General features: G+C 39.9%; 1 protein-coding gene across 5 annotated transcripts in view; it reads right to left on the bottom strand.

Moving 5' to 3' along the window:
* B4GALT5 (beta-1,4-galactosyltransferase 5) overlaps positions 1-24,975 on the bottom strand; it is a 122,815-nt gene that overhangs the window by 46,799 nt on the left and 51,041 nt on the right. Inside the window, exon 1 of one of the 5 annotated variants that reach the window (XM_010978684.3) lies at positions 22,145-22,399. The exons of the other annotated variants lie outside the window; for them this stretch is intronic. Within the exon in view, the coding sequence (XP_010976986.2) occupies positions 22,145-22,259 (115 nt within the window). The 5' untranslated portion in view covers positions 22,260-22,399. Of the gene's footprint in view, positions 1-22,144; positions 22,400-24,975 lie in introns of those variants that run through there. 5 annotated transcript variants of the gene reach the window in all.

The raw sequence follows: 24,975 nt of genomic DNA, 5'->3' as shown, positions 1-24,975 counted from the left end.
TACTACTAATATAAAACATACACCAAAGAACGTTCTTCTATGGTTCTTCTTATGTGGTAAGGTCCAGACTTTCTTATGGGACTGAAAATGTGACAGCCACTTTGCCTCTAGATTGTTTTAACATTTAAAGTTAGTATATAAAGCTGTTCATACAATGTGAGCTCTACTATGTTTTTTAAAAACTACACACATACAAAAAAGGAAGGAGGAAGGAAGAAAGAAAGAAAAAGAGAGAAAGAGCACCAAAATGTGAACAGTGAATTATCTTTGGGTTGAGATTTTAGGCTATCTTTAATTTCTTTATGCTTTGCTGTATTTTTCAGATTTAAGCATTGAATGTATTACTTTTACAATTCAAAGTAAAAACTACTAAAAAACAAAACAAAACAAAAATCCTAGCAGTAACTGATCCGTAACAATCCCCATCGCACACTGACTACAGAGCTACAATGCCCTTTGTACCTGTTTTATCCTTTCTGCTCACCCCAGAGATGCATACAACCTGGTTCTCTCGCAGCAAACCTCCCTGACATCCCAATTACCCCATGTCTGTAAGGACAGCAGACAGTAATTCAACTGGTTTAAACCTATGCCCCTTACAATTATGCTTTCTCACTATTTTTGGTGTATTCTTACCTGCCAGTTTTTTTTTTAACTTATTCACTGTAGTCTGCAGTATAAAAACAACAGGTATGTTGAGTATGCTCTAGTCATACACAAACTTCTCTTTGCCTTACCTCCAACCAAAAAAAAAAAAAAAAAAAAGTGCTGGTATCATCATATCATCATCATTCAATGCCAACTTTATGAGAATCTCTGATAAAACTGGTGGAAATCCCTGGTTTAACAACTAGACCAGGAATCAGTGCTAGTCTTGGTATTGCCTGGGAGACTGAGTAAACCCTGTAACCTCTCTCAGATTCCATTTCCCCACCTATAAAATATAGAAGTTGTTCCAGTAACTTTGAATATCTTCTCCCACTCTTTCATGCTGTGACCCTATATACGTGAATTAGTCCTGAAAACACATCTAAGGTTATAATCTCCCAACAGGCAGAATATCAACCATAGTAGCAGCCACCTTTTATTGGGTATGCTCACTATTGCTGGGGACCTTGCTAAGCACTTCACTATGAGGCAGGAACTACTATTATCCCATGAGGAAACTGAATTAGGTACAGAATGGTTCAGTAACTTGCCTGAAGTCATAAAACCAGCAAACTGCAGGGCTGGGACATGAGCTTAGAAGGTGTGACTCCAGAACTCATTGTGGGTTTCCATCTCCCAGGCACAGGCAAATTCCTTTTGTCCTAAATAGAGTACAACTGCAGTATACAGTACAACTTGTGTTTCTGTAAGGCCTGTAAGCCAGATGATTGACTGACTGATGGGCAGAGAGGGAGGGAGAAGAGGGTGGGGTTGGGAGGGGGGAGAAAGAATTCTACACCTCTGATTTTTAGGATTCTAGGAATTCTAAGTGTAAACATCCTTACTATTCTCATGGTTATACATCATCAAGAAACAAGCTTATTACTTTCCTTACCATTTTCAAAAAGCCTGACTGACTTGACTAGGTTTATGCTCAGATATGATTCACTCAGCTCCATGGTTAGAGAGCAGTGCAAATAAGGTTACGGTGCCAGTCTGACTCCAGGGTAGGCCTGCAGCTTTGCATAAAGAACAACTCTCTGCATAAAGAGTAGCCTGGGGCAAGTTCCCAATTCCAGACAGCTACCTCGTAAATACCTAACACCGGTCACAAGGGAGAGCTGATGTAAAGGGGGACAAAGGCACAAAACAATCTCTGCACCTGGAAAATAACTCAAAACCATGTGATGGAAACCCATTTTCAACGTAACAATTAGCCACATCATTCCATTCACAAAAAAACAACAGCGCTGAGATGGGCTGATAAATAAGCACAAGTCCAAGCTGCTAGTCCTTAAAAAGCATCAGACAGCTTAAGTATACTTTTTAAGTCCTTAGTTTTCACATTAGCTTCCAAAGAGAAGTTAGAAAAGTTCTGATCCTCATACTTCAAAGTGCCCTTTCTATATAGAGAGAGGAATTGTGTCCAGATCAGACAAAAAAAAAAAAAAAAGCTATGCTTCACACCTACCACTTCTTTGGGTCTATTCCAGTAATACAGTTATTTTAGTGTCAGTGTTTCCACACGCTAATAGCATTTATTTTTCTTCTTCCAACTATAATGTTCAAGAGTTTATACTTCCTCTTAAATCAAAAGGAATAAAAAATGGGAACTGAAAACCTCAACATAATCAAGTGTATCTTAATACCACAGAGGCAGCATAGACTCATTCATGAGCACAGGCTCCAGAGAAAAAGCAGGCTTGGGCTCAAGATAAGTTCTATGGCCTTGAACAAATAATTTAACTTTTCCAAGCCTTGGTTTCCTCATCTCTAAAACACTTACATCTCACAGAGCTAGGGTGCTAATTAATAGGGTAAAAAATATATACAGAACACTTCTATCAAGGCTCAACTAATGGAAGCCGCACCTGCTGACACCGTCAAGTTGGAGACAGAGGAAGACAGCCTGCTGAGCTCGAAGAAGGGGAGCCGAAATGCAAACTAGCACAGCTACAGTCACTTCCCGGAAACAGTTTCTCAAACACCACAGTCCCTACCTAAGTTATAACAAAGACTGAATAGGGAGAGAAGACTCATCACAACTATGTGGGCTAAATGTCACTTATGTCACCCTCTGCTTAGCTAAAAATGTAGGGTCTACAGGAAGAACTCAAGAGCATCCAGTGTGGGAAGTATATTTAATATCTTGTGATACCCTTAATGAGAAAGCATATGAAAATGAATATACGTGTGTATATGTATGACTGGGACATTGTGCTGTACACCAGAGATTGGCACATTGTAACTGGCTGTACTTTTGTTTTAAAAAAGAGCATTCTGTGCATCAAGAGACACAGAAAATAGTCTAAAAAGAATTTCAGACAGGTATGGTGACTGTATTTTCTGAATGCAAAACTACGTGACATGGTCAGAGCAAATAATTTTTTCCTCCAAAATGTGAATTTACTTATCAAGAAGTTTTATACAGCCCCTTCCCGTTTCCCTTTTCTTTCTTCTGAAAAAAATCAGTCCTAAAGGAAGCCATTAGGTGGAGCCAAGCCAGGTAGGCGCCTGTGTCACGGTAGACAGGGGAAACACAAAGGTACATCTGAGGACAGCAGGATGAGGGGGGCTGCCCTGCATGGAGTGTCAGAGCCAGGAAAGGTGAGAAAAGCATTCAGTAGGGGACAGGGGATGCTGGGGTGGGGTTCCAGATTCAAAGAGGAGGATAAACAAAGGGAGGAGGGAGTAGCCTAGTACAGGCTGTGGGAACCCAAGTGGGATGAAGAGGGAAGGCAGCCCAGCAAAGAGAAGTGAACTATGTTTGGGGTGAGAAGGATGTCCAAACAGGGACTGAAGACAGAGCAGCATGGTTACATACAACAGATTGATCAAATAAGTAAATATAATAAGGAAAATGGGAATTAGGATTCTCATCGTCAGGGAAAGGAGTTACAAACACGGAAAGGGAAAAAACTAGAACAAACCTTTAGGTGCTGGATTCAAATTGTAGGTATTGGTGTGAACTCATCATTTTTTAAATATATTTTATATATATACACACACACACACACACACACATATTATATATATATATATACACACACACACACACATAGAAATAAATATGTAGTGTGTGGGTGTGTATATATATATATATATTCCAAAGCTCTACACATTGATGAGAAAGCCCAGAAGTCACAACACTCCAAGAGCAATGTGTGCATCCAGCACCAGGATCTTGGCTTCTTAATACTAAAAAGAATCAGCGCTTTTTGGAGAAATAGCTGATTCCAGGTCTGGGATAAAGAAAGTATAAAATGTGCCTAGAGCATCCTGTTGTTTCAGAAAGTAAGAAAACATTCAAAACTGACAGGGACATATCAAAAGGACAGACGCTAGGGCGAAGGGGTTCCCACTGGCCTAATCAGGACAATTGAACATGAATGTAAATAATGACAGTAAACAGATTAAAACCACAAGCCCATGCTGATAATAAATTTTTAAAATTAAAAAGCATGGGTTTATACTAATAAATAAACAGAAAATACACTGAAAAGTCTGATGAAGAACAAGATATTTACATAAAGCACCTCCCCACAAAATACGTACTGATTATAAAAGGGAAAAGAGTTACATTATGGTAGGAATACTGGACAGATACCTCCTCAGTCAAGTGATCAGAGCAAACATCAATAGCAATAGGGCAAATCACAATCCTATGTCACCAGAGAGGATGCATCAGAAGGACGTAACATCACTTCTATGATTTTGCTGCCAAAGATGCATAGCCTGAATCTCACCATAAGGAAACATCAAACCCAAAGTGAAGGACATGCTACAAAAGAGCTCGCCTGTTATTCTCAAAAGTGTCAAGGTCATGAAATTCAAGGAGGAACTGAGGAACTTTTCCAGATTTTCCTGAAGTAGACTAAAGACAACTACAAACACAGTGGGCGATTCGCAACTGGATCCTTTCGATATAAAGGGCATTACTGGGGCAACTGGCAAAATGTGAATGGGGGTCAGAGGATTAGACAGCCGTAAAGGTAAAGTAACAATGCTAACTTTAATGGCTGGATTGTCCTTGGGTGGAATAGCCTTCTTTGTTGAAAAACACATTCTAATATTTGGGGGTGATGGGGCATCATGTCACCAAATGGCTCGAAAAAAAGGAACTGTACAATATTTGCAACTCTTCCATAGGCTTGAGATTTCAAAACATTTTTACAATCATTTTTTAAAAGTTTCACGTATTTACACAATTTCATCACATTCTTACAGTCAGTTCCCCTGTAACATCTATTTTCAAAGTACACATTTGTTCCAACACAACTGACATATTTGAGAACAATCTGAGCATAACTGGAATTTTGTGTTTGCTTATGTGCAGTTTTGCCCACGAGGGACACCCAGAAAACCATACCTAGCTGAACAGACACACCTATGCACACACACACCTCAAGCATCTACCAGGGACCTCAGTTCACCAGGTGGGTATCCCATATACATTTGGATGTGATGACATCCAGTACTATTTCATATTTCAGTACAAATCTCCTTCCTCTACTTCACAACAACTCACAAGTTGCAATCCTTTTGATGCCCACTTCCACAAGCAAACTTCAGGTCTTTATTCAAAGTGAAGTGCCCTACTTAAGGTGTTTCTTAACCATTTAACATGTGTAAAACTGGACTGTGTTCATTAGATTCCTTTTTTTTTATGTCACTAATTTAAGTTTTAAGTGTTGTGTGCCTAATCCCATTTTTCCCCCATAAGCTCTATGATTTGTATTCAACAATTTTGTATAGCATGGCATTTTTAGGAAAGTTTAAGTCATGTGGTAGCAGAACTAACTGTATTTAATACATATCACCTTTACAGAAAAGAATAAATTGCATAACATCAACAGTGGCTCTCTTCTGTACATATAGGTATGGAGAGAAAACAGAGTGGAAAAAGAAAATACTACATTTGGTTTCAACTTCATTGTTTCCAACAACTCAGAGGCAAAGGAATGTCCTGAGTTTTCGTTTCGTCTAATGCTTCCAAGTGGGATCTTCCAAAGGGCTAGGAAAGCCCAGGTCAGCCTAGAGAAGGCCACACAAATTAACTTTACATATTTTAATTCCTTTAACTACAGATTTAGAGGGAAAACCTTGTCACACTGCTACATTTGAAAAACACAGAAATCTCATAGAACTTAATAACAACAACAACAACAACAAAAACTCAATCCCAAAATGGGCCTAAACAAGACCTAAACAAGCAATTCTCCAGTAAGATATACAAATGGCCAAAAAGCACATGAAAAAATGCTCAATATCGCTAATTATCAGAGAAATGCATATCAAAACTACAATGAGGTATCACTTCACACAGACAGAACGGCCATCATTAAAAAGTCCACAAACAGTAAATGCTGGAGAGGTGTGGAGAAAAGGGAACCCTCCTACATTGTTGTTGAGAATGTAGTTTGCTGCAGCCATTATGGAAAACAGCATGGAGATTCCTCAAAAAACTAATAGACTAATAACCATACAATTCAGCAATCCCACTCCTGGGCATATATCCAGAGGGAACTCTGAATCAAAGAGACATATGCATCCCAATGTTCATAGCAGCACTATATACAACAGCCAAGACATGGAAGCAAATATACAACAGAATACTACTCAGCCATAAAAAGGAATAAAATAATGCCAATTGCAGCAACATGGATGGACCTGAAGATCATCATTCTAAGTGAAATAAGCCAGAAAGAGAAAGAAAAATACCATATGATATCACTCTATATGTGGAATCTGAAAAAAGAAAAAAGAAGACACTAATCAACTCATTTACAAAACAGAAACAGATTTGCAAACATAGTAAATAATCTTATGGTTACCAGAGGAAAGGGGATGAGAAGGGATAAATTTAGGAGTTTGAGATTTGCAAATATTAACTACTATATATTAAAAAAAAAATAGGTGAAAACCAAATTTCTTCTTTATAGCACAGGGAACTATATTCAATATCTTGTGATAACCTTTAATGAAAAAGAATATGAAAATGAATGTGTGTATACATACACATGACTGGGACATTGTGCTGTATACCAGAAATTGACACATTCTGACTACAGTTTCAATCTAGGCAGACTGTTTTACTATTTGAATCATAAAACTAACAAATTAATAGAACTAATAATATTAAAATTAAATCGGCCGTGGTGTTCATTTGTGGGTACTGGGGAATGATACTAAACACAAACCACAAAATCTGTGCCAACACAAGAAGTACTAAAAGAGGTATGCCTACCATTCTTTCCCTTGCAAGCTTTGCACTTGGCTTTGGTCAAAGCTGACATACTTAACTACAGAACTCACCAATATATTCTCAGAAAAAAAGGCCGAGGGAACCAGAACACAAGTGAGCAGTAATCGTCTGCTCCCAGGGCACCCCCGAGACCTCGGCATCCTTAGCACAGCACCTGCTCCTCAAGCACAGGGGAGCCCTCGAGGTACCACCGCAGTATGCGAAGGTTTACCGCTGGCAAACATCTGACCCTTGTTCTTCCAGCTTTAAATTTTGAGGGTTCAAATGATGGATTGGATAATAGAAAAAATAAGTCCTCTGGAAACTTTGCTATAAGCAGCTCTCTACCAGACAGTTCATTGGCATGTCCCCTCCTCTCTCTACCCTAGGTGAGCACTGTGACTGAGGAACTGTCAAAGAGCAAAGTCATTAACCTGTTGAGGACCTAACTGGTACCAAGCCATGCAAACATCTGACAAATCCTCTCTCCTTTTATCCTCACAATAAGCCTGTACTTTCTGTCTTCCCTTTTTACATATTAGGAAACACTCATTTAGGTAACTGGATCGGCAAGACATCTGAACAAAAATAAAATCCAACTATCCAAAGGCTTTAAAAATTCAGGCCATTAATTAGCCTAAACCTGTGCTTCTGTTTTGTTTGGGGGGGAGAGGCAGTCATTGGGCCCTTTCACATTCATATTTTTCGTAAATATAAAGGTCCCATCAAAAATTACCTTTGTTCATGGGAGTCCATTATACTATTCACACTACTTTTGCATATGTTTGAAATTTTCTATAATAAAATAATTAAGGAAAAAAATTATCTTTAACATAAAGCCAACCCAAAAAGTAGCTCTTACCTAAAGTTATTTCCCCTAGTGCCAAATGAAATTCAAATAAATGGAAATCTAATTCACACATATCTTAAGATTTCTGACTACTTTAAAAAACCAGAATGAAAAAGCCAGGCATGCCAAGTCAACAATGAAACAGAAAAATCAAGCCAATACCCAATCAAACATTTCCCTTCCTCTCTCTAACACACACACACACACACACACACACACGCGCGCGCGCGCGCACACACACGCACACACACACACGCGCGCACGCTCACAATGAAGGATTCCAGTTGTCCCTCCCCGACAAAGCAACCAATGGGTCCCAACCTAGCACTATTCAGCTCAAAAATAATCTTAGCAACAGAGGCAAGGTTATTTCCACCTTCCATCCAATAGCGTGGAGCACAAATAACCAGTTGTTTATTAATAACAGACTTATTTTCTATACCATCCATATGAACTTCCAATTTCAGAGAGTGTTTCTTCCTCATCACTCCTTGGAAGAAGTAAAATATAAAACAATTTCTCATTTTCCAGGCAAAAACTACCTCTTTAAGATTGACAAGCATATTCAAGACACAAAGGTATATAAAAGTATAACACTTGATGACCCAATAAATGGATTTGCAAAAAAGTGAGCCAGAAGTATCTAAATCAAGATATCACATTAGCAAATTATTATGTTATGTAAAATTATGACATCAAAATGGTTTTTTGGCTACTTATAAGTTATGTTGCTACTCATGTATCTTTCTTATCCCCATTACATTTTATAACTAAAAAGAATATTTTTAAAGGAAAAACAAAACAAAAAAAGACATAAAGATATAGTTTTTATCATAAATTTGAAAACACCAAAACCATCAACCTAAATATTTTTCTAATTTAAAATTAGAAACAATGTTCCTAGCAATATATAAGAACTATCATATCCACTGCTTCCTAAATTAGGACAGAGTGTTTTCTGTTTATCAGTTTTTTTCATCTAGATTTCAAGTTTAGGTACAAGACAAACCATTACTACATTCGTGATTTGCAATTTATCACACATATACAAGCATTAGCACACACATGTAAGATACAAAGCACTTAAAAGGGTTAAAACCCATGTTGAATCTTAAATGGGCAAAACTTAAAACTACTTGTTATCTGCCCGCAAATCAGGTCCCCCACAAAACTAAACATTTGACTGCATTGGGCATAATGAATTTGAACAGTGCTATGAATCATACTTTCAATTATAATTAATATTTTTACAAATTCATTGCATTTTTCTTTGATCCTTTTTAGTGCTTCACCTTAAAGTCTTAATATTAATAGCACAGCAACTTTCAACATACCTAAATGAGCAAGGAATTGGCTACTTGTACTTTTCAGGACCTCAGATCTATCTACTTTACTTCATTGACTTAACAAATAAATATGTATTGAGCACCATCAGTGTGCCAAAACAGCATTCTAGGCAGGGATACAACAATGAACAAAAAAAAGATGATGTTCATGTTTACCACTGAATTGGAGGTCTGAGGATGGGTATTTGAGTTAGTCAATGAAAAGCTTAAGGAAAGAGCCTCATCCATGCTGGAAACCACGTGGGGAGGTCCATGTGGCTGGAAGGAAGGGAGAGGAGTGGCATAAATGAAGCTGGAGAGGGAGGCAGAGGCCAGATCATGCAAGTTCTTAGAAGCTACAATAAGGAGTCTGAACTTTATCCTAAAAGCAATGAAAAGCCACTGAAGGGCAGGAGACAGACTGATCCTGTCTAACAAATTCTCCCTAAGCACGTGCTTAGTGCCAGACTATTCGAAGTGTGACGCTCCTCCAGGTGGAAGGGAAGAGGCTTCAGCATATAAATGCATCCTTCCTCCACTGGTCCAGAGAGAATCTGTGTTACTAAGAAACTTCAGGTCATTGCTCCCCAGCATCACCATGACTCTGTTCAGGTGTCAGTTACATTCCATGTAAATATAAACACCAAGAACAGGCACAACCAATGGGCCCAGTGGGGTAACAAACTAAATGTCTCTTCAAGAATTCCTGTAAGTTTTTTCCGATGTCTTAAATGTCCACAATTAAGGGGGTGTGGGTATAGCTCAGTGGTAGAGTGCATGCTTAGCATGCAGGAGGTCCTGGGTTCAATCCCCAGTACTTCCATTAAAAAAAAATTAAATTTAATGTCTACAATTAAAATATATTCACTACTATTCCTGGCAATTAAGGAATGTTAACACCAATTGAACTGATTCTCAAACACACCCATCCAGAAACATAAAGTCACTAAAAATTCTGAAAATTTCTTTCTAAAATGAAGCCCAACTCCCTTGCTAAAGACGTAAAAAGTAACAGAGCTATGGTGGTGTCTGCTTCATTCGTCACTGTACCCTCAAATCTGGCACTCTGTAGGGTTTGACACATAAAGATTAAGTTAATAGAGTTAGCTCTGAGGAAGAAGCCAAATCAGGCAAACGCAAAGCCAAGTTTGTAAATTTTTTTCTTTTATCACAAGGCCCCAAAATAAAAATTTTCTAAGTACTCACCCGTCTTTAATCACTACCCTCATCACTCACATTTAGATAAGTACATCTGAAATTCAGCTGATACCAGGGGGAAAAAAATAATCAAACTGCCAAATTTCACCATGTCAGAGTTTCAGGAGTCCAGCAGGTTAGACTTTTCTATTTCCTCATTCTTAAGCGTTCTCTTTATTTTCTGATAATGTTATAAAGGAAACAAGGGGAAAAAAAAAACCCGTGTTCATGTCACACACCTCCTAGTCAGCCAGGGACCATCCTAGCAGCCTGTTTCTCACCACCACCTGCCATCCTGTGCCTGTGCCATGGACTGGGGAAACAGAATGTTCTGGTGAATGAAGAATTATCAATATTCAAAGTATCAGAATTTTAAAAAAACATACTTAATATCAAACTCAAAATCATGCATCTGGGTCTTCATTCCAAGTACCACCACTTATTAAACAGCAAAATGTAAAAGGTGCTAGTTAATGGAAATTTGAGGCCAACAAAATGCCAAGTAAAATTTACTTTTCCCTATCTTCAAAATTATCATATCCTTTCATTTCTGTAGGGGGTAAAAAAATGAGCCCACTGTTTCATGGACTATGTTCACCAATCTACAATATTTTCTAAATTTCTCTTCTATATCATATGTTTATCAGTAAATTATTGTCCCCAACACCAAAAATTTGGTGTCCCAACATCTGGCCCTGTCTCACATGGACTTTCAGAGAACTGTAATTAGAAGCAGAAAACATTTAAATTTCAGTTATATTTCAGCCCTACTGAACAAAATAATCAACAAACAAAAGACATCGACAAGATTGGATAGCACCCCCTCTTACATCAGAAGAGTCACAGGATTCTTCAAACACTTGAAATATTTAAGGGAATCTGCAGGGGATGTCAAGTTTGGTAAACAGAGTAATCATTTTAAAGCCCAAGAATCAGAAATCAGAAACCAATATCAAACAAGTAAGAGCAAGATAAACCAAAAAACCTTGACTCCTGCTTTATCAAAAATTCGATCAATAGTAGCTTGTGTAAGATATGCCAATCAGTAATTTACAAAGACCCTTCACAGGCAGTAAAAGGAATGGGGACAACCTAAGGAGCAAAAGTCAAGTCATAATACTTACCAAGTAGCACTTTTTTTTAAAAGTGCAAACGAAAGAAAAATATAGATAAATTGAACCTCATTAAAATTAAACTTCTGCACATCAAGGACACCACCAAGAGAGTGAAAAGACAACCCACAGGATGGGAGAAAATATCTGCAAATCGTATATCTGATCATGGTTTAATATTCAAAAAAATATGAAGATCTCTTAACAACAGACAATCTAATTTAAAAAGGGCAAAGGAACCTGAACAGACCTCTCTCTAAACAAGATACACAAATAGCTAACAAACACATGAAAATATGCTCAACATCATTAGTCGTTAAGGAAATGCAAACCAAAACCACAATGAGCCACCATTTCACACCTACCAGCATGCCTATACTTAAAAAATACACACACACACACACACACACACATACACACACACGAACAGAAAAGAAGTGTTGGCTGCAAGGATGTGGAGAAATTGGAACCCTCATTCATTCCTGATGGGAATGTTAAATGGTGCAGCTACTGTGGAAAAGTCTGGCAGTTCCTCAAAAAATTAAATAGAATTACTATATGACCCGGCAATTCCACTCCCAGGTAAATACCCAAGAATTTAAAACAGGCACTCAAAGATACTTATATGCCAACATTCACAGCAGCATTATTTTACAATAGCCAAAAGGAGGAAACAATTCAACTGTTCATAAACAGGAAACAAAATGTACATACATACAATGGACTATTCTTAATCCATAAAAAGAATGCAGTTCTGACACATGCTATGATATGAATGAACCTTGGAAACATGCTAAGTAAAATAAGGCAGATACAAAAGGATAAATATTGTATGATTCCACTTATATCAGGTACCCAGAGCAGTCCAACTCACAGAGACGAGAAAGTAGATTAGAGGTTGGGGAGTAGGGAGGAGGGATGGGGAGTTATTGCTTAAAGGGAAGAGAATTTCTGTTTGGGGCAACGGAAAGTTTTGGAAATAGTGGTGATGGCTGCACACCATTGTGAATGTAATCAATGCCACTGAATTGCACACTTAAATTTGCTAAAATACATGGCAAACTTTATGTTAAAAGTATTTTACCACAAGAAATAGCAAGGAAAAAAAAAAAAAAGTAGTTTTGGCTTAAAATGAATTCAAAGTCAGGATTACCAGAAAAAAACAATCCTTCCCCCTAGATTAAATGCAGTCCAACAATGAAGAAGCTAGCGTGACCACACAACAGTTTCTTCATTCATTTCATTAAATATTTAAGCACGTACAATGTGCTAGTCACTAGCCTAGGTATGAGGACATTACAGCCTAGAAAACTTCCCTATTGTTACTCTATAGATTATAAGAATATGGATAAAAATGAGTTTTTCTTTAAAAGTTAAAAGATTAAACAGTTTTATTTAAAATATACAGATTCATAATAAGTGTACCAAGAATCCTAAAGTCAGTCTACTATCATCTCTGATCCACCTGTTTTAACTACCCTAACTTGCAATTTTTTTCATTTTTCTGAATTGGAATAAAGGATTTTTTTTTTTTTTAACAACACAAACATTACCACAACACAGCATTCAGGAAAATACTATTTTCTGACCTTCACAAGCCAAGAGTCTACCAATCAGAAAACACAGACATCACAAGCATGAGTATAATTTAGGCTTAGTGCCTAAAAGCAGAACACCTCAAAATGGGGTGATTAGCAGTTCTATGAAGAAAAAGCTACTACTGTTTTTCCATTTTTCCAGGTGTATGGTTGTTCAATACATGAGAATTAAGCAAAAGATTTAAATATCTATTAATCATACTCTTAGGACCACCTGGAGGGTGCAGAGAAGTTCCCTCTTTACCATTAGTTAAGTGTTTTACAGCTCTCTAATAAAAATAATAAAGAGCTGTGCCCACTAGCATACCTCAGACTAAGTTTTAAAACACAACACTGAGCTTTCCTACCATCTACACTTTCTTGTACCTAATACTCCACATTTTTCATCATCATAATTAGGCCACTAATTGCCTCAGAGAACCGTTCGTAATTGATGACAGTAACTAAGGTACCTCAGAAACAATGACCAGCTTCCCTTCCAGTCACTGCAAAGTACCTGGGTATCTGTAACCTGGGAAGGAGGTGGAACAATATTTATAGTCTAATAATACTCACTCAAACTAACAAAAGGGGTGGGGGGGGTGGAATTTGAGAAGACAGCACTTTAAATTATTCAATGTGATTCCTACGTCTGGGAAAACACTGGATTCATGGGATCAGCAGGAGCTATGAACATTCTTTGGTATAAACCACAACATAAAAAGAATTACTGGGTCAAAATGTAATATTCATTTTCATTTAACATCCAGTTACCTAGAGGATTGAAGATGGGGCAGAAGCTAATGAGTCCAGAGCTCTATTTTATGCTTAAAAGCAAAAGTGTGAAGCTAGAAGAAAAGATTGATTTAGCAGATTAAAACTTAAAAGGATTACTCAGAGGAGAAAAAGAGGTGGGGGCGAGGTGGGGATGAAGACGGAAGGGGAAAAAAGGGGGGAAAAAAAGTCTTAACATCCCAAAGATATTCTCATAAAATTCTTTTAGTTTTTTTCCCTTTGACCAAGACAACACCACAAATTTTTTTTTTTTTTTTCCCTTTCTTTGTCACAATGATTTCAAAGACAGACTTCAGTGCAGACATTCTAAGTCTTATTTTCAGGGTAGATGTCCTCAAACAATAGCGCTGCACAGTCTGCACTTCTCCACTCACCCTACAGCATGAAACTGTGAAGTCTGACGAAGACACACAAGCACTTCACCATTCCAGCAGCACCACAGAATCCGTGGGTCAGTATTTCATTCAAGGTGGGAAACTAAGTGAACAGGGGAGCTGAATTTCTTTAAATGGGGTGTCCTTACTTGACAGCTCATTATTCTACTTCAAGGTTCAACTCACACTTGCTCAGAATCCTATAACTTGGGATTGAAAGGGACCCTGAAATCTGTATTATGGTCCATTTCTTCTGTTTACAGATGAGAAAACTGAAGTAAAGGTTTCCACTGAGTTATTGGTAAAGTCAGATTGAAGCCCAATTCTCCTCTGGAGTTTAGTACTAGCATTAGGCCAAGAGGACATCTCCTATGGTTATAAATAATAACTATAAACATGGAGCTTTGTGTCAAGCTCTGTGCCAAACCCTCTTATGTGCATATTCTGCTCAATGCTCACAACTCTGAGAAAGATGGTATCCTCTACTGGGCAGATAAGAAAATTGAAAATAGTTGGCCCACTTAGCCAAAGTTGCTTCAAACCCAGGTTTGGCTAATTTCTGAGCTAATGTTCACTCTTACCCTATAGTCCATACCACGGCTTACAGGGTCCTACATAGCCTAACCCCTACCTTCTTTCTAAACTCATTCCCTACCACTTCCCACCACTTACAAGAATCCAGTCAACCCTCACTCAAGCTCAATTCTGCCTCGGGGCCTTTACATATGCTTGATGCTCCTCCATCACCATCCCCACCTCCAGGCCTGTGAGTGACTGGTTCTACCTCTTCAAGTCAAATATCACCTCTTCAACGAGGCTTTCCCTAACCACTCAATCTAAAATAGACCCTAAGAACTCTAATTCAAAAAGACACATGCACCCCAATGTTCAAAGCAGCACCATATACAATAGCCAAGACACGGAAGCAACCTAAATGTCCATTGACAGATGACTGGATAAAGAAAGCTGTGGTATATTTATATAATGGAATGCTAGTAAGCCATAGAAAGAATAAAATAATGCCATTTGCAGCAACATGGATGGACATTCTAAGTGAAGTAAGCCAGAAAGAGAAAGAAAAATACCATATGATATCACTTATATGTGGAATCTACAAAAAGAAAAAAAGAAGACACTAATGAACTCATCTATAAAACAGAAACAGATTCGCAGACATAATAAACAATCTTATGGTTACCAGGGGAAACGGGGTGGGAAGGAATAAATTGGGGAGTTTGAGATTTACAAAGGTTAGCCACTATATATAAAAATAGATTAAAAAAACACAAATTTCTTCTGTATAGCACAGGGAACTATATTCAATATCTTGTAATAACCTTTAATGAAAAAGAACATGAAAATGAATATATGTATATATATATATGCATGACTAGCATATTGCACTGTACACCAGAAATCGACACATTGTAACTGACTATACTTCAATTTTAAAAAATTAAAATTAAAATTAAAAAAAAGACCCTCAGTCACTCCTACCACTATCTGAAATTATCTTGTATATTAGCTGTCTCCCTATTACAATAAAAGCACCACAAAAAGCAAACATCTCTCACTAGAATGAAAGCACCAGGATGGCAGAAATGTTCTGCCTTGCTCATTTCTAGACTGCCCGATACCCAAGGAGTATCTGACAAGAGGAGGCACTCAAAAAAAACTATTTGTTGAATAAAGGAATGAATGCCTGTGTCTGAACCTCCATCTCATTAAGGGCCAGTACCAGACAATTCAGAAACTGATTATATACTATTTTCTATTTTTCTCTAGTTATTTCTTTTTTTTTTAACATTTTTTATTGAGTTATAGATATTTTACAATGTTGTGTCAAATTCCAGTGTAGAGCACAATTTTTCAGTTATACATGAACATACATACATTCATTGTCACATTCTCTTCTGCTGTGAGCCACCACAAGATCCTGTATATATTTCCCTGTGCTACACAGTACAATCTAGTTATTTCTTGTGATTAATCTTGTCTTTTCAGTCATATTATACGTGCCTCAGGAATATCTTACAATTCTCAACTTTGGGCAAGTTAATGACTCAACCTCAGCTTATATGATGAACTATAAAATGAAAAAAGCAGTCAAAAGTCTAGAATTCAAATACTCCCATAGCTGCACATGATAGGAAGACACTCAAATACTGGATTATTATTGACCCGTAGATGTAAAATTCCTTTAATTTCCTCACAACTTTCTACAAAAATACACCCAGTGTACAAGGGAAGGCATACCTTTACTTAGCTAGTACTAGAAACTAAAGAATATCTGCCCTTTCACTAATAGTGCACACAGGCCTGCCTCCTCTCATGTTAACTCCATTAACTTCTTTTAAGCCAACACCCAATCTATTCGCTTCTGATTAACTTTTTTCTTGACCAGGGTTAACCACCAGTTTTCCCTGGTTCTTTCACAGGCCTCCACAGCATCACATTCCCTATTTCTTGCTGGCTAAAGTTCTGCCTGCTTTCCACGGTTGGATGTGCCCAACATACCCTCCACAATTTAAAAAGCTGCAAAATTAGGGAAGCCACAGTCAGTAGCACTGTGGCTTCTATGGCTTTGTAATTTCTGTTCTCTTAAAGAGCTCTAAAGAAGCATGGCAACACAAGAGGAACCTCCTACCTGGCGATGGTACACTCTGTTCCCACTGGCCTGTCGAGCTCAGGGCGGGGAAATGTCAAGGTTGGAATAGAATCATCTACTGGCTAGACTATCGATGGCCTGGAATGGTAACTGATATTGTCTGAATGGCTGCTTCCAAAGATTGTCCAAGACTAGCATATTTTCACTGTTTAAAAGACTTCAACTCCAGTTTTGAAAATTTTCTCTTGCACTCAGAACTGCTGGTGAGCTGTCAACATCTTTTAAATTAGACAGAGTGTGGTTAAACTCCTTTCTTGTGAATTTAACGAAGGAAGGCTTTGGGTGGCTTTAAAGCTTGGCTAACTTCACTTAATATAGCCAAATGCTGTGAGTGTTGCTGAGGATACAAGCTAAATGCTTTCTGGAGGGTTTAAGTATTCCTAGGCTACAAATTAGAGAGATTAAAAGGAACCCTTCAGAGAAATGGTACCCCAAAAGTCAGGCCAGAACTGTTTATCAAAGCAAAACAGAAGAAAGCACTAGGCATGTTTATTATTGATACAAAAAAAGAGAGGGATTTACTGTTTGAATTATCAGTGATTAATCATTTAATTTGCAAATAACATAAAATGCCCACAATCCAGTACATTTGTCTAGCTTTGAACAATCTGAAACTTCCAAATTGTATTAATGCTTAACAATAAAGTAAAATTTTATCTCAAAAAAAAAAAAAAAAAAAAGGCTTCAACTCCAAACCCAAGACTTGTTTCCAACAGAACCAAATTCTGCAGAAAGGTCGTAAAATATCACCAAAGTCCTGGTCAAAAGTGGTGCCATTCGGTTTTATAACTTCAACCTGTTCTCTAAATACGGTTTCCTTCTATGAAGACTGACATGATATAATACTCAAAGGAAACATTTGAGTGAGTGCACAGGCACACATTGGTGGGGGGGCCTTTAACAGGGTGAAGTTTTTTAATTTTCTAAAATAAAATAACCCACATTTACAATACGTATTTCATTCCAGAAAAACTCAGGAACCAACTTCACTGAAGCGTTTAGAGGACATTTTCCTGTGGGGATCAACAACAACAAAAAGGCTATTTTTCTACTACACTTAACAGATGGGGAATCTGAAATTCTCCCGGTGTTATTAGAAAAAGTTGCATTTGATTACATAAAACATGTATCTTATCTAAAATCTTAGGTCCAAAATTTGTATAGAAGGTGAATGAATTATCAACTTTCTATACATAAAACCTTCTCACTGAAAGTTTGGTTACGATGCAGTTCAGTTTTTCAAACAGCTTTGTTTTCTGGCCAAGTATAAGATCAGAGAATCAAGTGACTTGCTCAAGGTCATTTGGTCAAATCAGGTGGGATTGGAATTACTGACTCCTGCCTTCCAAAAGCCAGCTATAAATCAAACTTCTTAGAACTAAGCAGGCCAAAGGGAAAACGCATTCTCCATTTCCTTTCCTCAATAAGCAAAGGACCAAAGAAAAATTAGTTTAAATAGTGAAACTTCAATAAAATTTCATCAGTTTATAGACTATTGCCTCTAACCATGCACAGGCATCTCTCTCAAAATCAGTAACTAAACAATTTGCAAAGGTCAGTAACCTCTATACAACCTTCTCTTGCGAAAGCACCATAAACTTATTAAGATTTTTAAATTCAGCACTTCAAAGTACGTCTGTAAATACTTCATTTTCTCTTATCTTCTAAAAGACATGGTCATGCTGGAATATGGAAGTACTCCGAGCTCTGAGTTTTTTTTTTTTTTAAGTTAAAGGGCCATAAATAAGTTCAAAGTTTTCTTCAGAACCCTGAAAGGAATAGGGATATTTCAACAGTGCAGGTAAAACAAGTGATTAAATAAACGAGAAATCACTCGGGCTGTAGGGGAGAGAGGGCTACAGAGAAGAGGCATGCCTGCATTTTTATCACTCTGTCACTTTCCTCTTCCTTTTTCAAATCCACCACCTCCCTGGCACTTTCTACCCATCCTTTTCATTTCTACTTTTAAACTACTAATATAAAACACTTACTTCTGATTTAATAACAAAAACATAATGGTCAATGAAGCCATATTTTTAAATTACTTAACTGGATTGGGATGGTGACATTAAAGTAACTTTGTATTTGTTACAAACACATTATATTCATATTTAGTAACATTCCTCATATCCAATTTTCTAAGTCAAATGGTACCACTACCTCCACTTTAGATGACTCTCAAGTCTAGGGAAATTTTCCTTTGTTCTTAGACTATGGGTCACTAATATTAAGAGCTGGCATTAGATCTCAAAAATACTAACAATGGTTAGGCTGAAATTGTGGCTGGGCTATATTACACATGGGCAACTTTAAAAAATTATAACTAACATGATTTTTCTCATATCTCAAATTCAAGTCTACTTATTTCTGAATATAGTTGTAGCACACTCTTAGATTGACGATTTCTCTTTAGCCCTTGAGCAAAATGTGGCCATAGGGTATACAAAGCAAATCAAAAGCAGGACTAGAAAAAATTAAAGCTGGAAGGAAATACAAGTCTGACACTTTCCATTATGCCAGAAAACAGAATTGTCATCATTTGAAAATGTGTTAGGTTGAGCTATATCAAACTGCTGACATACAACTGTTTTTGATCTGCAAAAATGGAAATTTCACATGATTCAACCTAATATTATTTTCTGTGCTCATTTTAATAATTGTCTCAAATAAGGGCTTCATATCCCAAGGCATATAAAACCTTGTATTTCTCTAGACTGCCTTCACCTTTTGAAAAGATTTGCCACCCTCTATCCAAAGCTGATCATTTAAAAAACTAAGTTTGTTAACAGGAAAGCCAAGATAATGTATTCGTGCTTTCGAGAACCCTAAAACCACTCCACATCCTTTCCACCGTTCCCCTTTCTAACCAACAGAATTTGAATCCTAAGTAGGTCTGCCCTTTAGAAGACTTATATTTAAGGAGAAACTAATGAATATTTAAGTGCTTTGCATCTTTTTCAGCTATCAGTGATATAGAAATCTAAGTGTGGTAGGATCCACTGCTTTACACTGGGGTTCCACTGACCTAAAAATCTACCGTTGAGGAATTTTAATTAAGTTGATAAGTTCCATTTCTGTTGTAGAATCTGGCTTCTAATCTTTCTAATCAAAAGAGTGATTACCATCCCACTGGGATATATTTTTCCATTTAGATATGGCTGATTTATGCACCCACACCGGAAAAAATCTGTCACTTTCACAAAAAGGGTTATGGCTCCAAGACTGCCTCTAGGCTCAAATTCATCATTTCACACCCATTTTTATTAGTGTCTGATATACAATATGCTAATTAACTCTTTTCTCAATTAATTCCACTAATTACTCACCTGTTCTTATTCTGCCAAAATTCCTATCTCCTCATCCGATCCATCAGGCCACACACAGTAACTTCCTAGAGGGATGCTTTTACTAAGACACTCTGTAAACTGTGAGAGCAATCTGATGTTACCTGTTTCTGTCTTCCTAGATCTAGTTTACAGCACAAACCATCAATATCAACCATCAAATGAAACATGCTCTTAAAAAAAAAAAAAGTCAAAAGAGAATCTCCTGCTCTATCTGGAAATTTCTCTGTTCAGCAAGTTCAGTGTTGACAGGTCAACAGAGAACGGCCTAGTCACTGTAACCCTAAAGGGTATTTCCCTAGAGTTAAACCATGAACTCTTTCCTAACATCCAAATAATCCAGACTTTTTATAGCAGAATTTACTCTCATTGCCCCACCCCCAACAGCATCCTCTGATCATTTTTGACCCTCAACTGAGGTTTTCTCTAGGGCCTCATGGTGATGCCAAGTCAGGCAAATAGATTCCTTAAACCTTCCATCTACTCCCTTCTTTCTCTAAAGCTACATATAATAACTGCTTTTTTCCCCTGAACTCTCTCTAAGCATCAGATACAGTGGCAAGTGCTTTAAAAGGGAGTCTATCTACTTCCATCCTTAAAACCCTATGAAGTTAGGGTGAGTACCCCCATTTTACAGAAGAGAAAAGCTGAGGCTTAGTAACTTGCTCAAGGTCATACAGGGCGAGGATTAGAATCCAAGTCTGACCTCAATGTCCTCTGACCTTAACCCTCATACTGTATTTCCTTCTAATCTCTTTCTTCATGTCCTAAATGTCTGCTATGTGGTCTTAAGACAGTCTATCCTTAGGCAGGGTTCAGTTTCTCTGTCTTTATTTTCTTTAAAGGACATGCCTTTGAGGGTGAGTACCCATTCTATCTTTTCCCAATACTCTCCCTTCCCACCTGCACCATTTCCCCAAGGTCCTTTGTCATATCTCCTCCTCTAGGGCCAATTTAAATGTCCCCTCTGGCCTCAGAGCAGGTACCAAAGGATACTGGAGGGCCACCTTCTATTCTCAAGGCTAGGAGGAAGCAGAAGGGAAAGAAAGGGAAAAAAGGAAGAGCCCAGACAGTACCCCTTCCCCAAGTATTCATTCGAGAGGAAACTGGCTGAGGACCTGAGCGGGGGTGAGGATTCCGGGAAGCATAGGAAGTAAGGGAGCAGAGAAGACAAGGGTGTGCCCTTGGGGGTAGGCGGGGCAGAGGGAGGGGATGGAGAGGAGGCGTGGGACGCTCAGGGGTTAGTAGATTGAATGGGGGGTGGATCTCCATGCGGGGGGAGGAGGGTGCCACCCCGCTAGGAAAGGGATCTGGCCACTTGGCGGAGGAGAATGTGTGTGTTGGGAAGGAGGACCTGGAGGTGGATGTAACAAGGGAAAGTGGAGGGAAGAAAGGAGAGGGAGGGAGAGCAGGAAACGGTAGAGTCACCGGGTAGGAGGGAGAGGAAGGATGGATGGAAACCAGGAAGGTGGGACGCCTTGAGACTCGGGCACAGGGGCTCCGCGAGGAGGGGAGGGCGGGCCGCGGAGGTTCGGGGTCCGTGGAATGCCGGGAACCGGGGCCGGAGAAGACCCCGGGGAGGGGGAAAGGGAGTTTTCGAGCCAAGGAGCGGGAAATGGGGTTCTAGGGAGGCGAAGGCGAGAAAGGGGGCGTCTCGGCACGATGAGGGTGTGGGCGCGCGTGTATGTGTGTATGAAGACACCGTCAGGTTCGCGCGGGGATAGGGTTAAAGGAGGGCAGGGAGTGGGAGGGAGGCTGGCAGGGGGGAGGGGGTGCCGGAGCCCGTCGGGGTGCAGAGGGCGGGAATGTCCTGGTGTCTCCCGAGGGCCAGGTGTGGGGTCTCCCGAGGGTCGGGCCGGGGTGCCCGTAGTCTTCTGAGGGCCAGGCTCAGGGTCGCCTCCCAGCCGAGGGTCTTCCGAGAGCCCGGGTCCCCTCAGGGCAGGGCGGGGGTTCCCGCGGCCCCTCAAGGCCAGAGCGGCATCCCCCCGGGGTCCCAGTCTCCCTTCCTACCTATGCCGGGCGCCACATAGACGAAGTAGAGCAGCGAGGACGAGAGCGAGAAGAAGAAGAGCGCGGCGAGCAGCGAGCGGCGCGGCAGCCGCAGCAGCCCCCGGCGGACGCGCATGCTGCAGCCAGGCGGCCGCTCGAGGGCCGGGCCAGGCCTGCTCCCGCCGCTCCCGGTCCGCCGCTTCCCGGGCCGCCGCCGCCGCCGCCTGGGCCTTGGCCACCACCTCCCGGGCCTCGCCGGCCGCCGCTCTCCGTCGCCTCGCTGCTCCCAGCCGCCCGCCGCCGCGGGCCGGGCCACATGAAGCGGGCGGGGGCCTGAGCGGCCCTGAGCGAGCGCAGCGGCGGGGGCGGGGGCGGGGCGGGCCGCGGGGGCGGGGAGGAGGCGGGGCTAGCGCCGCCGGGCACCGTCGCAAAAGACCTGCGCGCGTGCTTGTCGCCCGACCCCCCTGTTTGGCCCGCGCGGTGGCACGATAGCCCGAAGGGAATGTCGCCAAAAGGCGACAGCCCCTCTCCTGGCACGGTCGCCGCCCCGGCTTTCGGGGAGCCTCACTCAAGTGCCCGTCGGCTTCAGGCATGGGCGCCCCCAACCTGGGAGTCAAGGGACCATTTGCAATATCTGACGCGGCTGGTCACCCAGAAGAGCAGGGATTGTAGGTATGGGGGTTCGGTATACACCTTCATTCATTCTTTCGTTCGTTCGTTCATTCGTTCGTTCATTCATTCATTCATTCAGTTCACCATTTATTGAAAGCCAGACTTATGCCAGACATCGTTCTTGGCGCTGGGGATGCTACAGAGAACAAAACAGACAAAATTCTGTCTTCTTGAACTTAACATACAAATGGGAGGAGAAAAAGAAATCAGTTCATAATGTCAGGTACTGATAAGTGATATGAACACAACAAAAGAAGAGAATATGTTGGGAGGCAGGCCACCATGGTCAGGGAAGGCCTCACTGAGGGGTGACATGAGCTGAGATGTAAAAGGGTGAACAGCAGATGCAAAGTCCCTGAGGTTTAAAAGCCTGATTTGACCCCAGGTTGACTCAAGGTCAGCATGGACGAAATCCAGTGGGGCAGAGAGAGCCTATGGGATGAGAGCATAGATCTGGGCAGGATCCACACGACAAAGAATCATAAGGAGCATAACATTTACACTTATCAGTGAGAAGACTTGCCCTTGAGAGACACTGGGACTTACTTATCTCATTGAATCACCCCAGCAGCCTAAGATATGCACTCTTATTATTCCTATCACACAAATGAAGAAACTGAGGCTCTTAGACAGAGATGCAGTTCAGGGCTTAAATCAAAAATGACCTGTCTTCCAAGGCAGACCGTTGACCAGGTTATGAGTGCCTCAGCATTCCATTTGGCCCCTAATTCCCATCCTGAAGACAAACTGGTATCCAACTTTATAGTATACTGTAGCACCATATCCAAAGCAATGCCCCAGGCTAGAAGACCTCTGAAGGCAGTGAGCAGTAGCTAGAGACTCTTGGCAAAGGCCAGTAGAACCAGGCCCAGCTTCAAGAAGTTGCCAGCTGAATTGGGGAGGCAAGTGTCCCCTTGGAATGCCAAAGCAGGCAAAAGAAAAAAGGACTTTGCAGGGATTCTGTGAGAACCAACAATAATCCTGCTTTGATTCCTAAAGTGATTCATACTTTTTACAGTGTTTCTGTGACTTCAGATAAGGGTTCTAGAGCCCGACTGTCCTGGTTCCTTGACAAATGTCTGTACCATTCTTAGCTGAGTGACCTTAGGCAAATTACCTAACCTCTCTGTCTCTCAGTAAAATAGTGGATATTATTAGTAACAACTGCATCAGGTTGCTGTGAGGATTCAAGTAGTACATGCACATGGGTTCTCAGCTGACCAGCCCCCCTGGGAAATCGGATGGGAGAGAAGAGGCTTAAGAACAAAAAAGAAAAGCAAATAATTTTGACTCAGACAGATATGAGTTCAAATCCTAGCTTGGTCTCAATTGGCTTTGTGACCTTGAGCAAGTCACTTTAACCCTCTAGCTTTTATTTATTACCTGTGAAATGGGTCCAGTGTTGCCTACCCCACAGGAATGTGATGTAGAGTGAGATAGCAGAGGTGTGGCCCTAGACCAGAAATCTCAAACTAGCTGGAATAATCTGATTTGCATCTACTTTTGTTTGGACCACACAAGGGCACCTCCCCACCCCTGTCTTTAGAAAATATTTTCAAACATACAGAAAATTTGGAAGACTAGTGCCAAGAGCACGTGTACACTCTCCTAGATTGCTATTTTTCCAGATTTATCTATATATTCATATGTATAGATTTTTTCTGAAATATTCAAAAGTTAGTTGCTGCCTTATTGGTACTTCATGCTTCAAATACTTCCACAGAAATCCTAAGAAAAAGAACATTCTCCTACACAACCACAATAATGTTATCACACCTAAGAAAATGAATAATCACACTATAATGTCCTGTAACATCCAGTCCATTCTCAAATTTCCTCTTTGGTTTAAGGAATGTCTTTTATACCTTTTTTTTTTTTTAAACAGTATCTAATCAGGCTTCACACATTGCATTTGGAATTATACCTATAGTATTTGTTTATCTACAATAGTCCCGCTACCTTTCTTTTTCCATCACCCCTCCCCCAACATTATATCTAAAACACTTTTAAACCTATTGGGAAGTTGAAAGAATGGTACAGTGAACAACCATATACCACCATGCAATGTTTTGTCCAGCTGAACTGGTGTTAGGTCAATTGGATTTCCAAAAAAAAAAAAAGACTCATCAATCCTACTTCATACTATCTACAAAATCAATCCAAGATGGATTGTAAATCTA

Source organism: Camelus dromedarius, chromosome 18 (assembly GCF_036321535.1).
Source record: "Camelus dromedarius isolate mCamDro1 chromosome 18, mCamDro1.pat, whole genome shotgun sequence".
Classification (NCBI taxonomy): domain Eukaryota; kingdom Metazoa; phylum Chordata; class Mammalia; order Artiodactyla; family Camelidae; genus Camelus; species Camelus dromedarius.
Note: the sequence above shows the minus strand (reverse complement) of the source record. Positions and strands in the feature narration are given on the sequence as shown.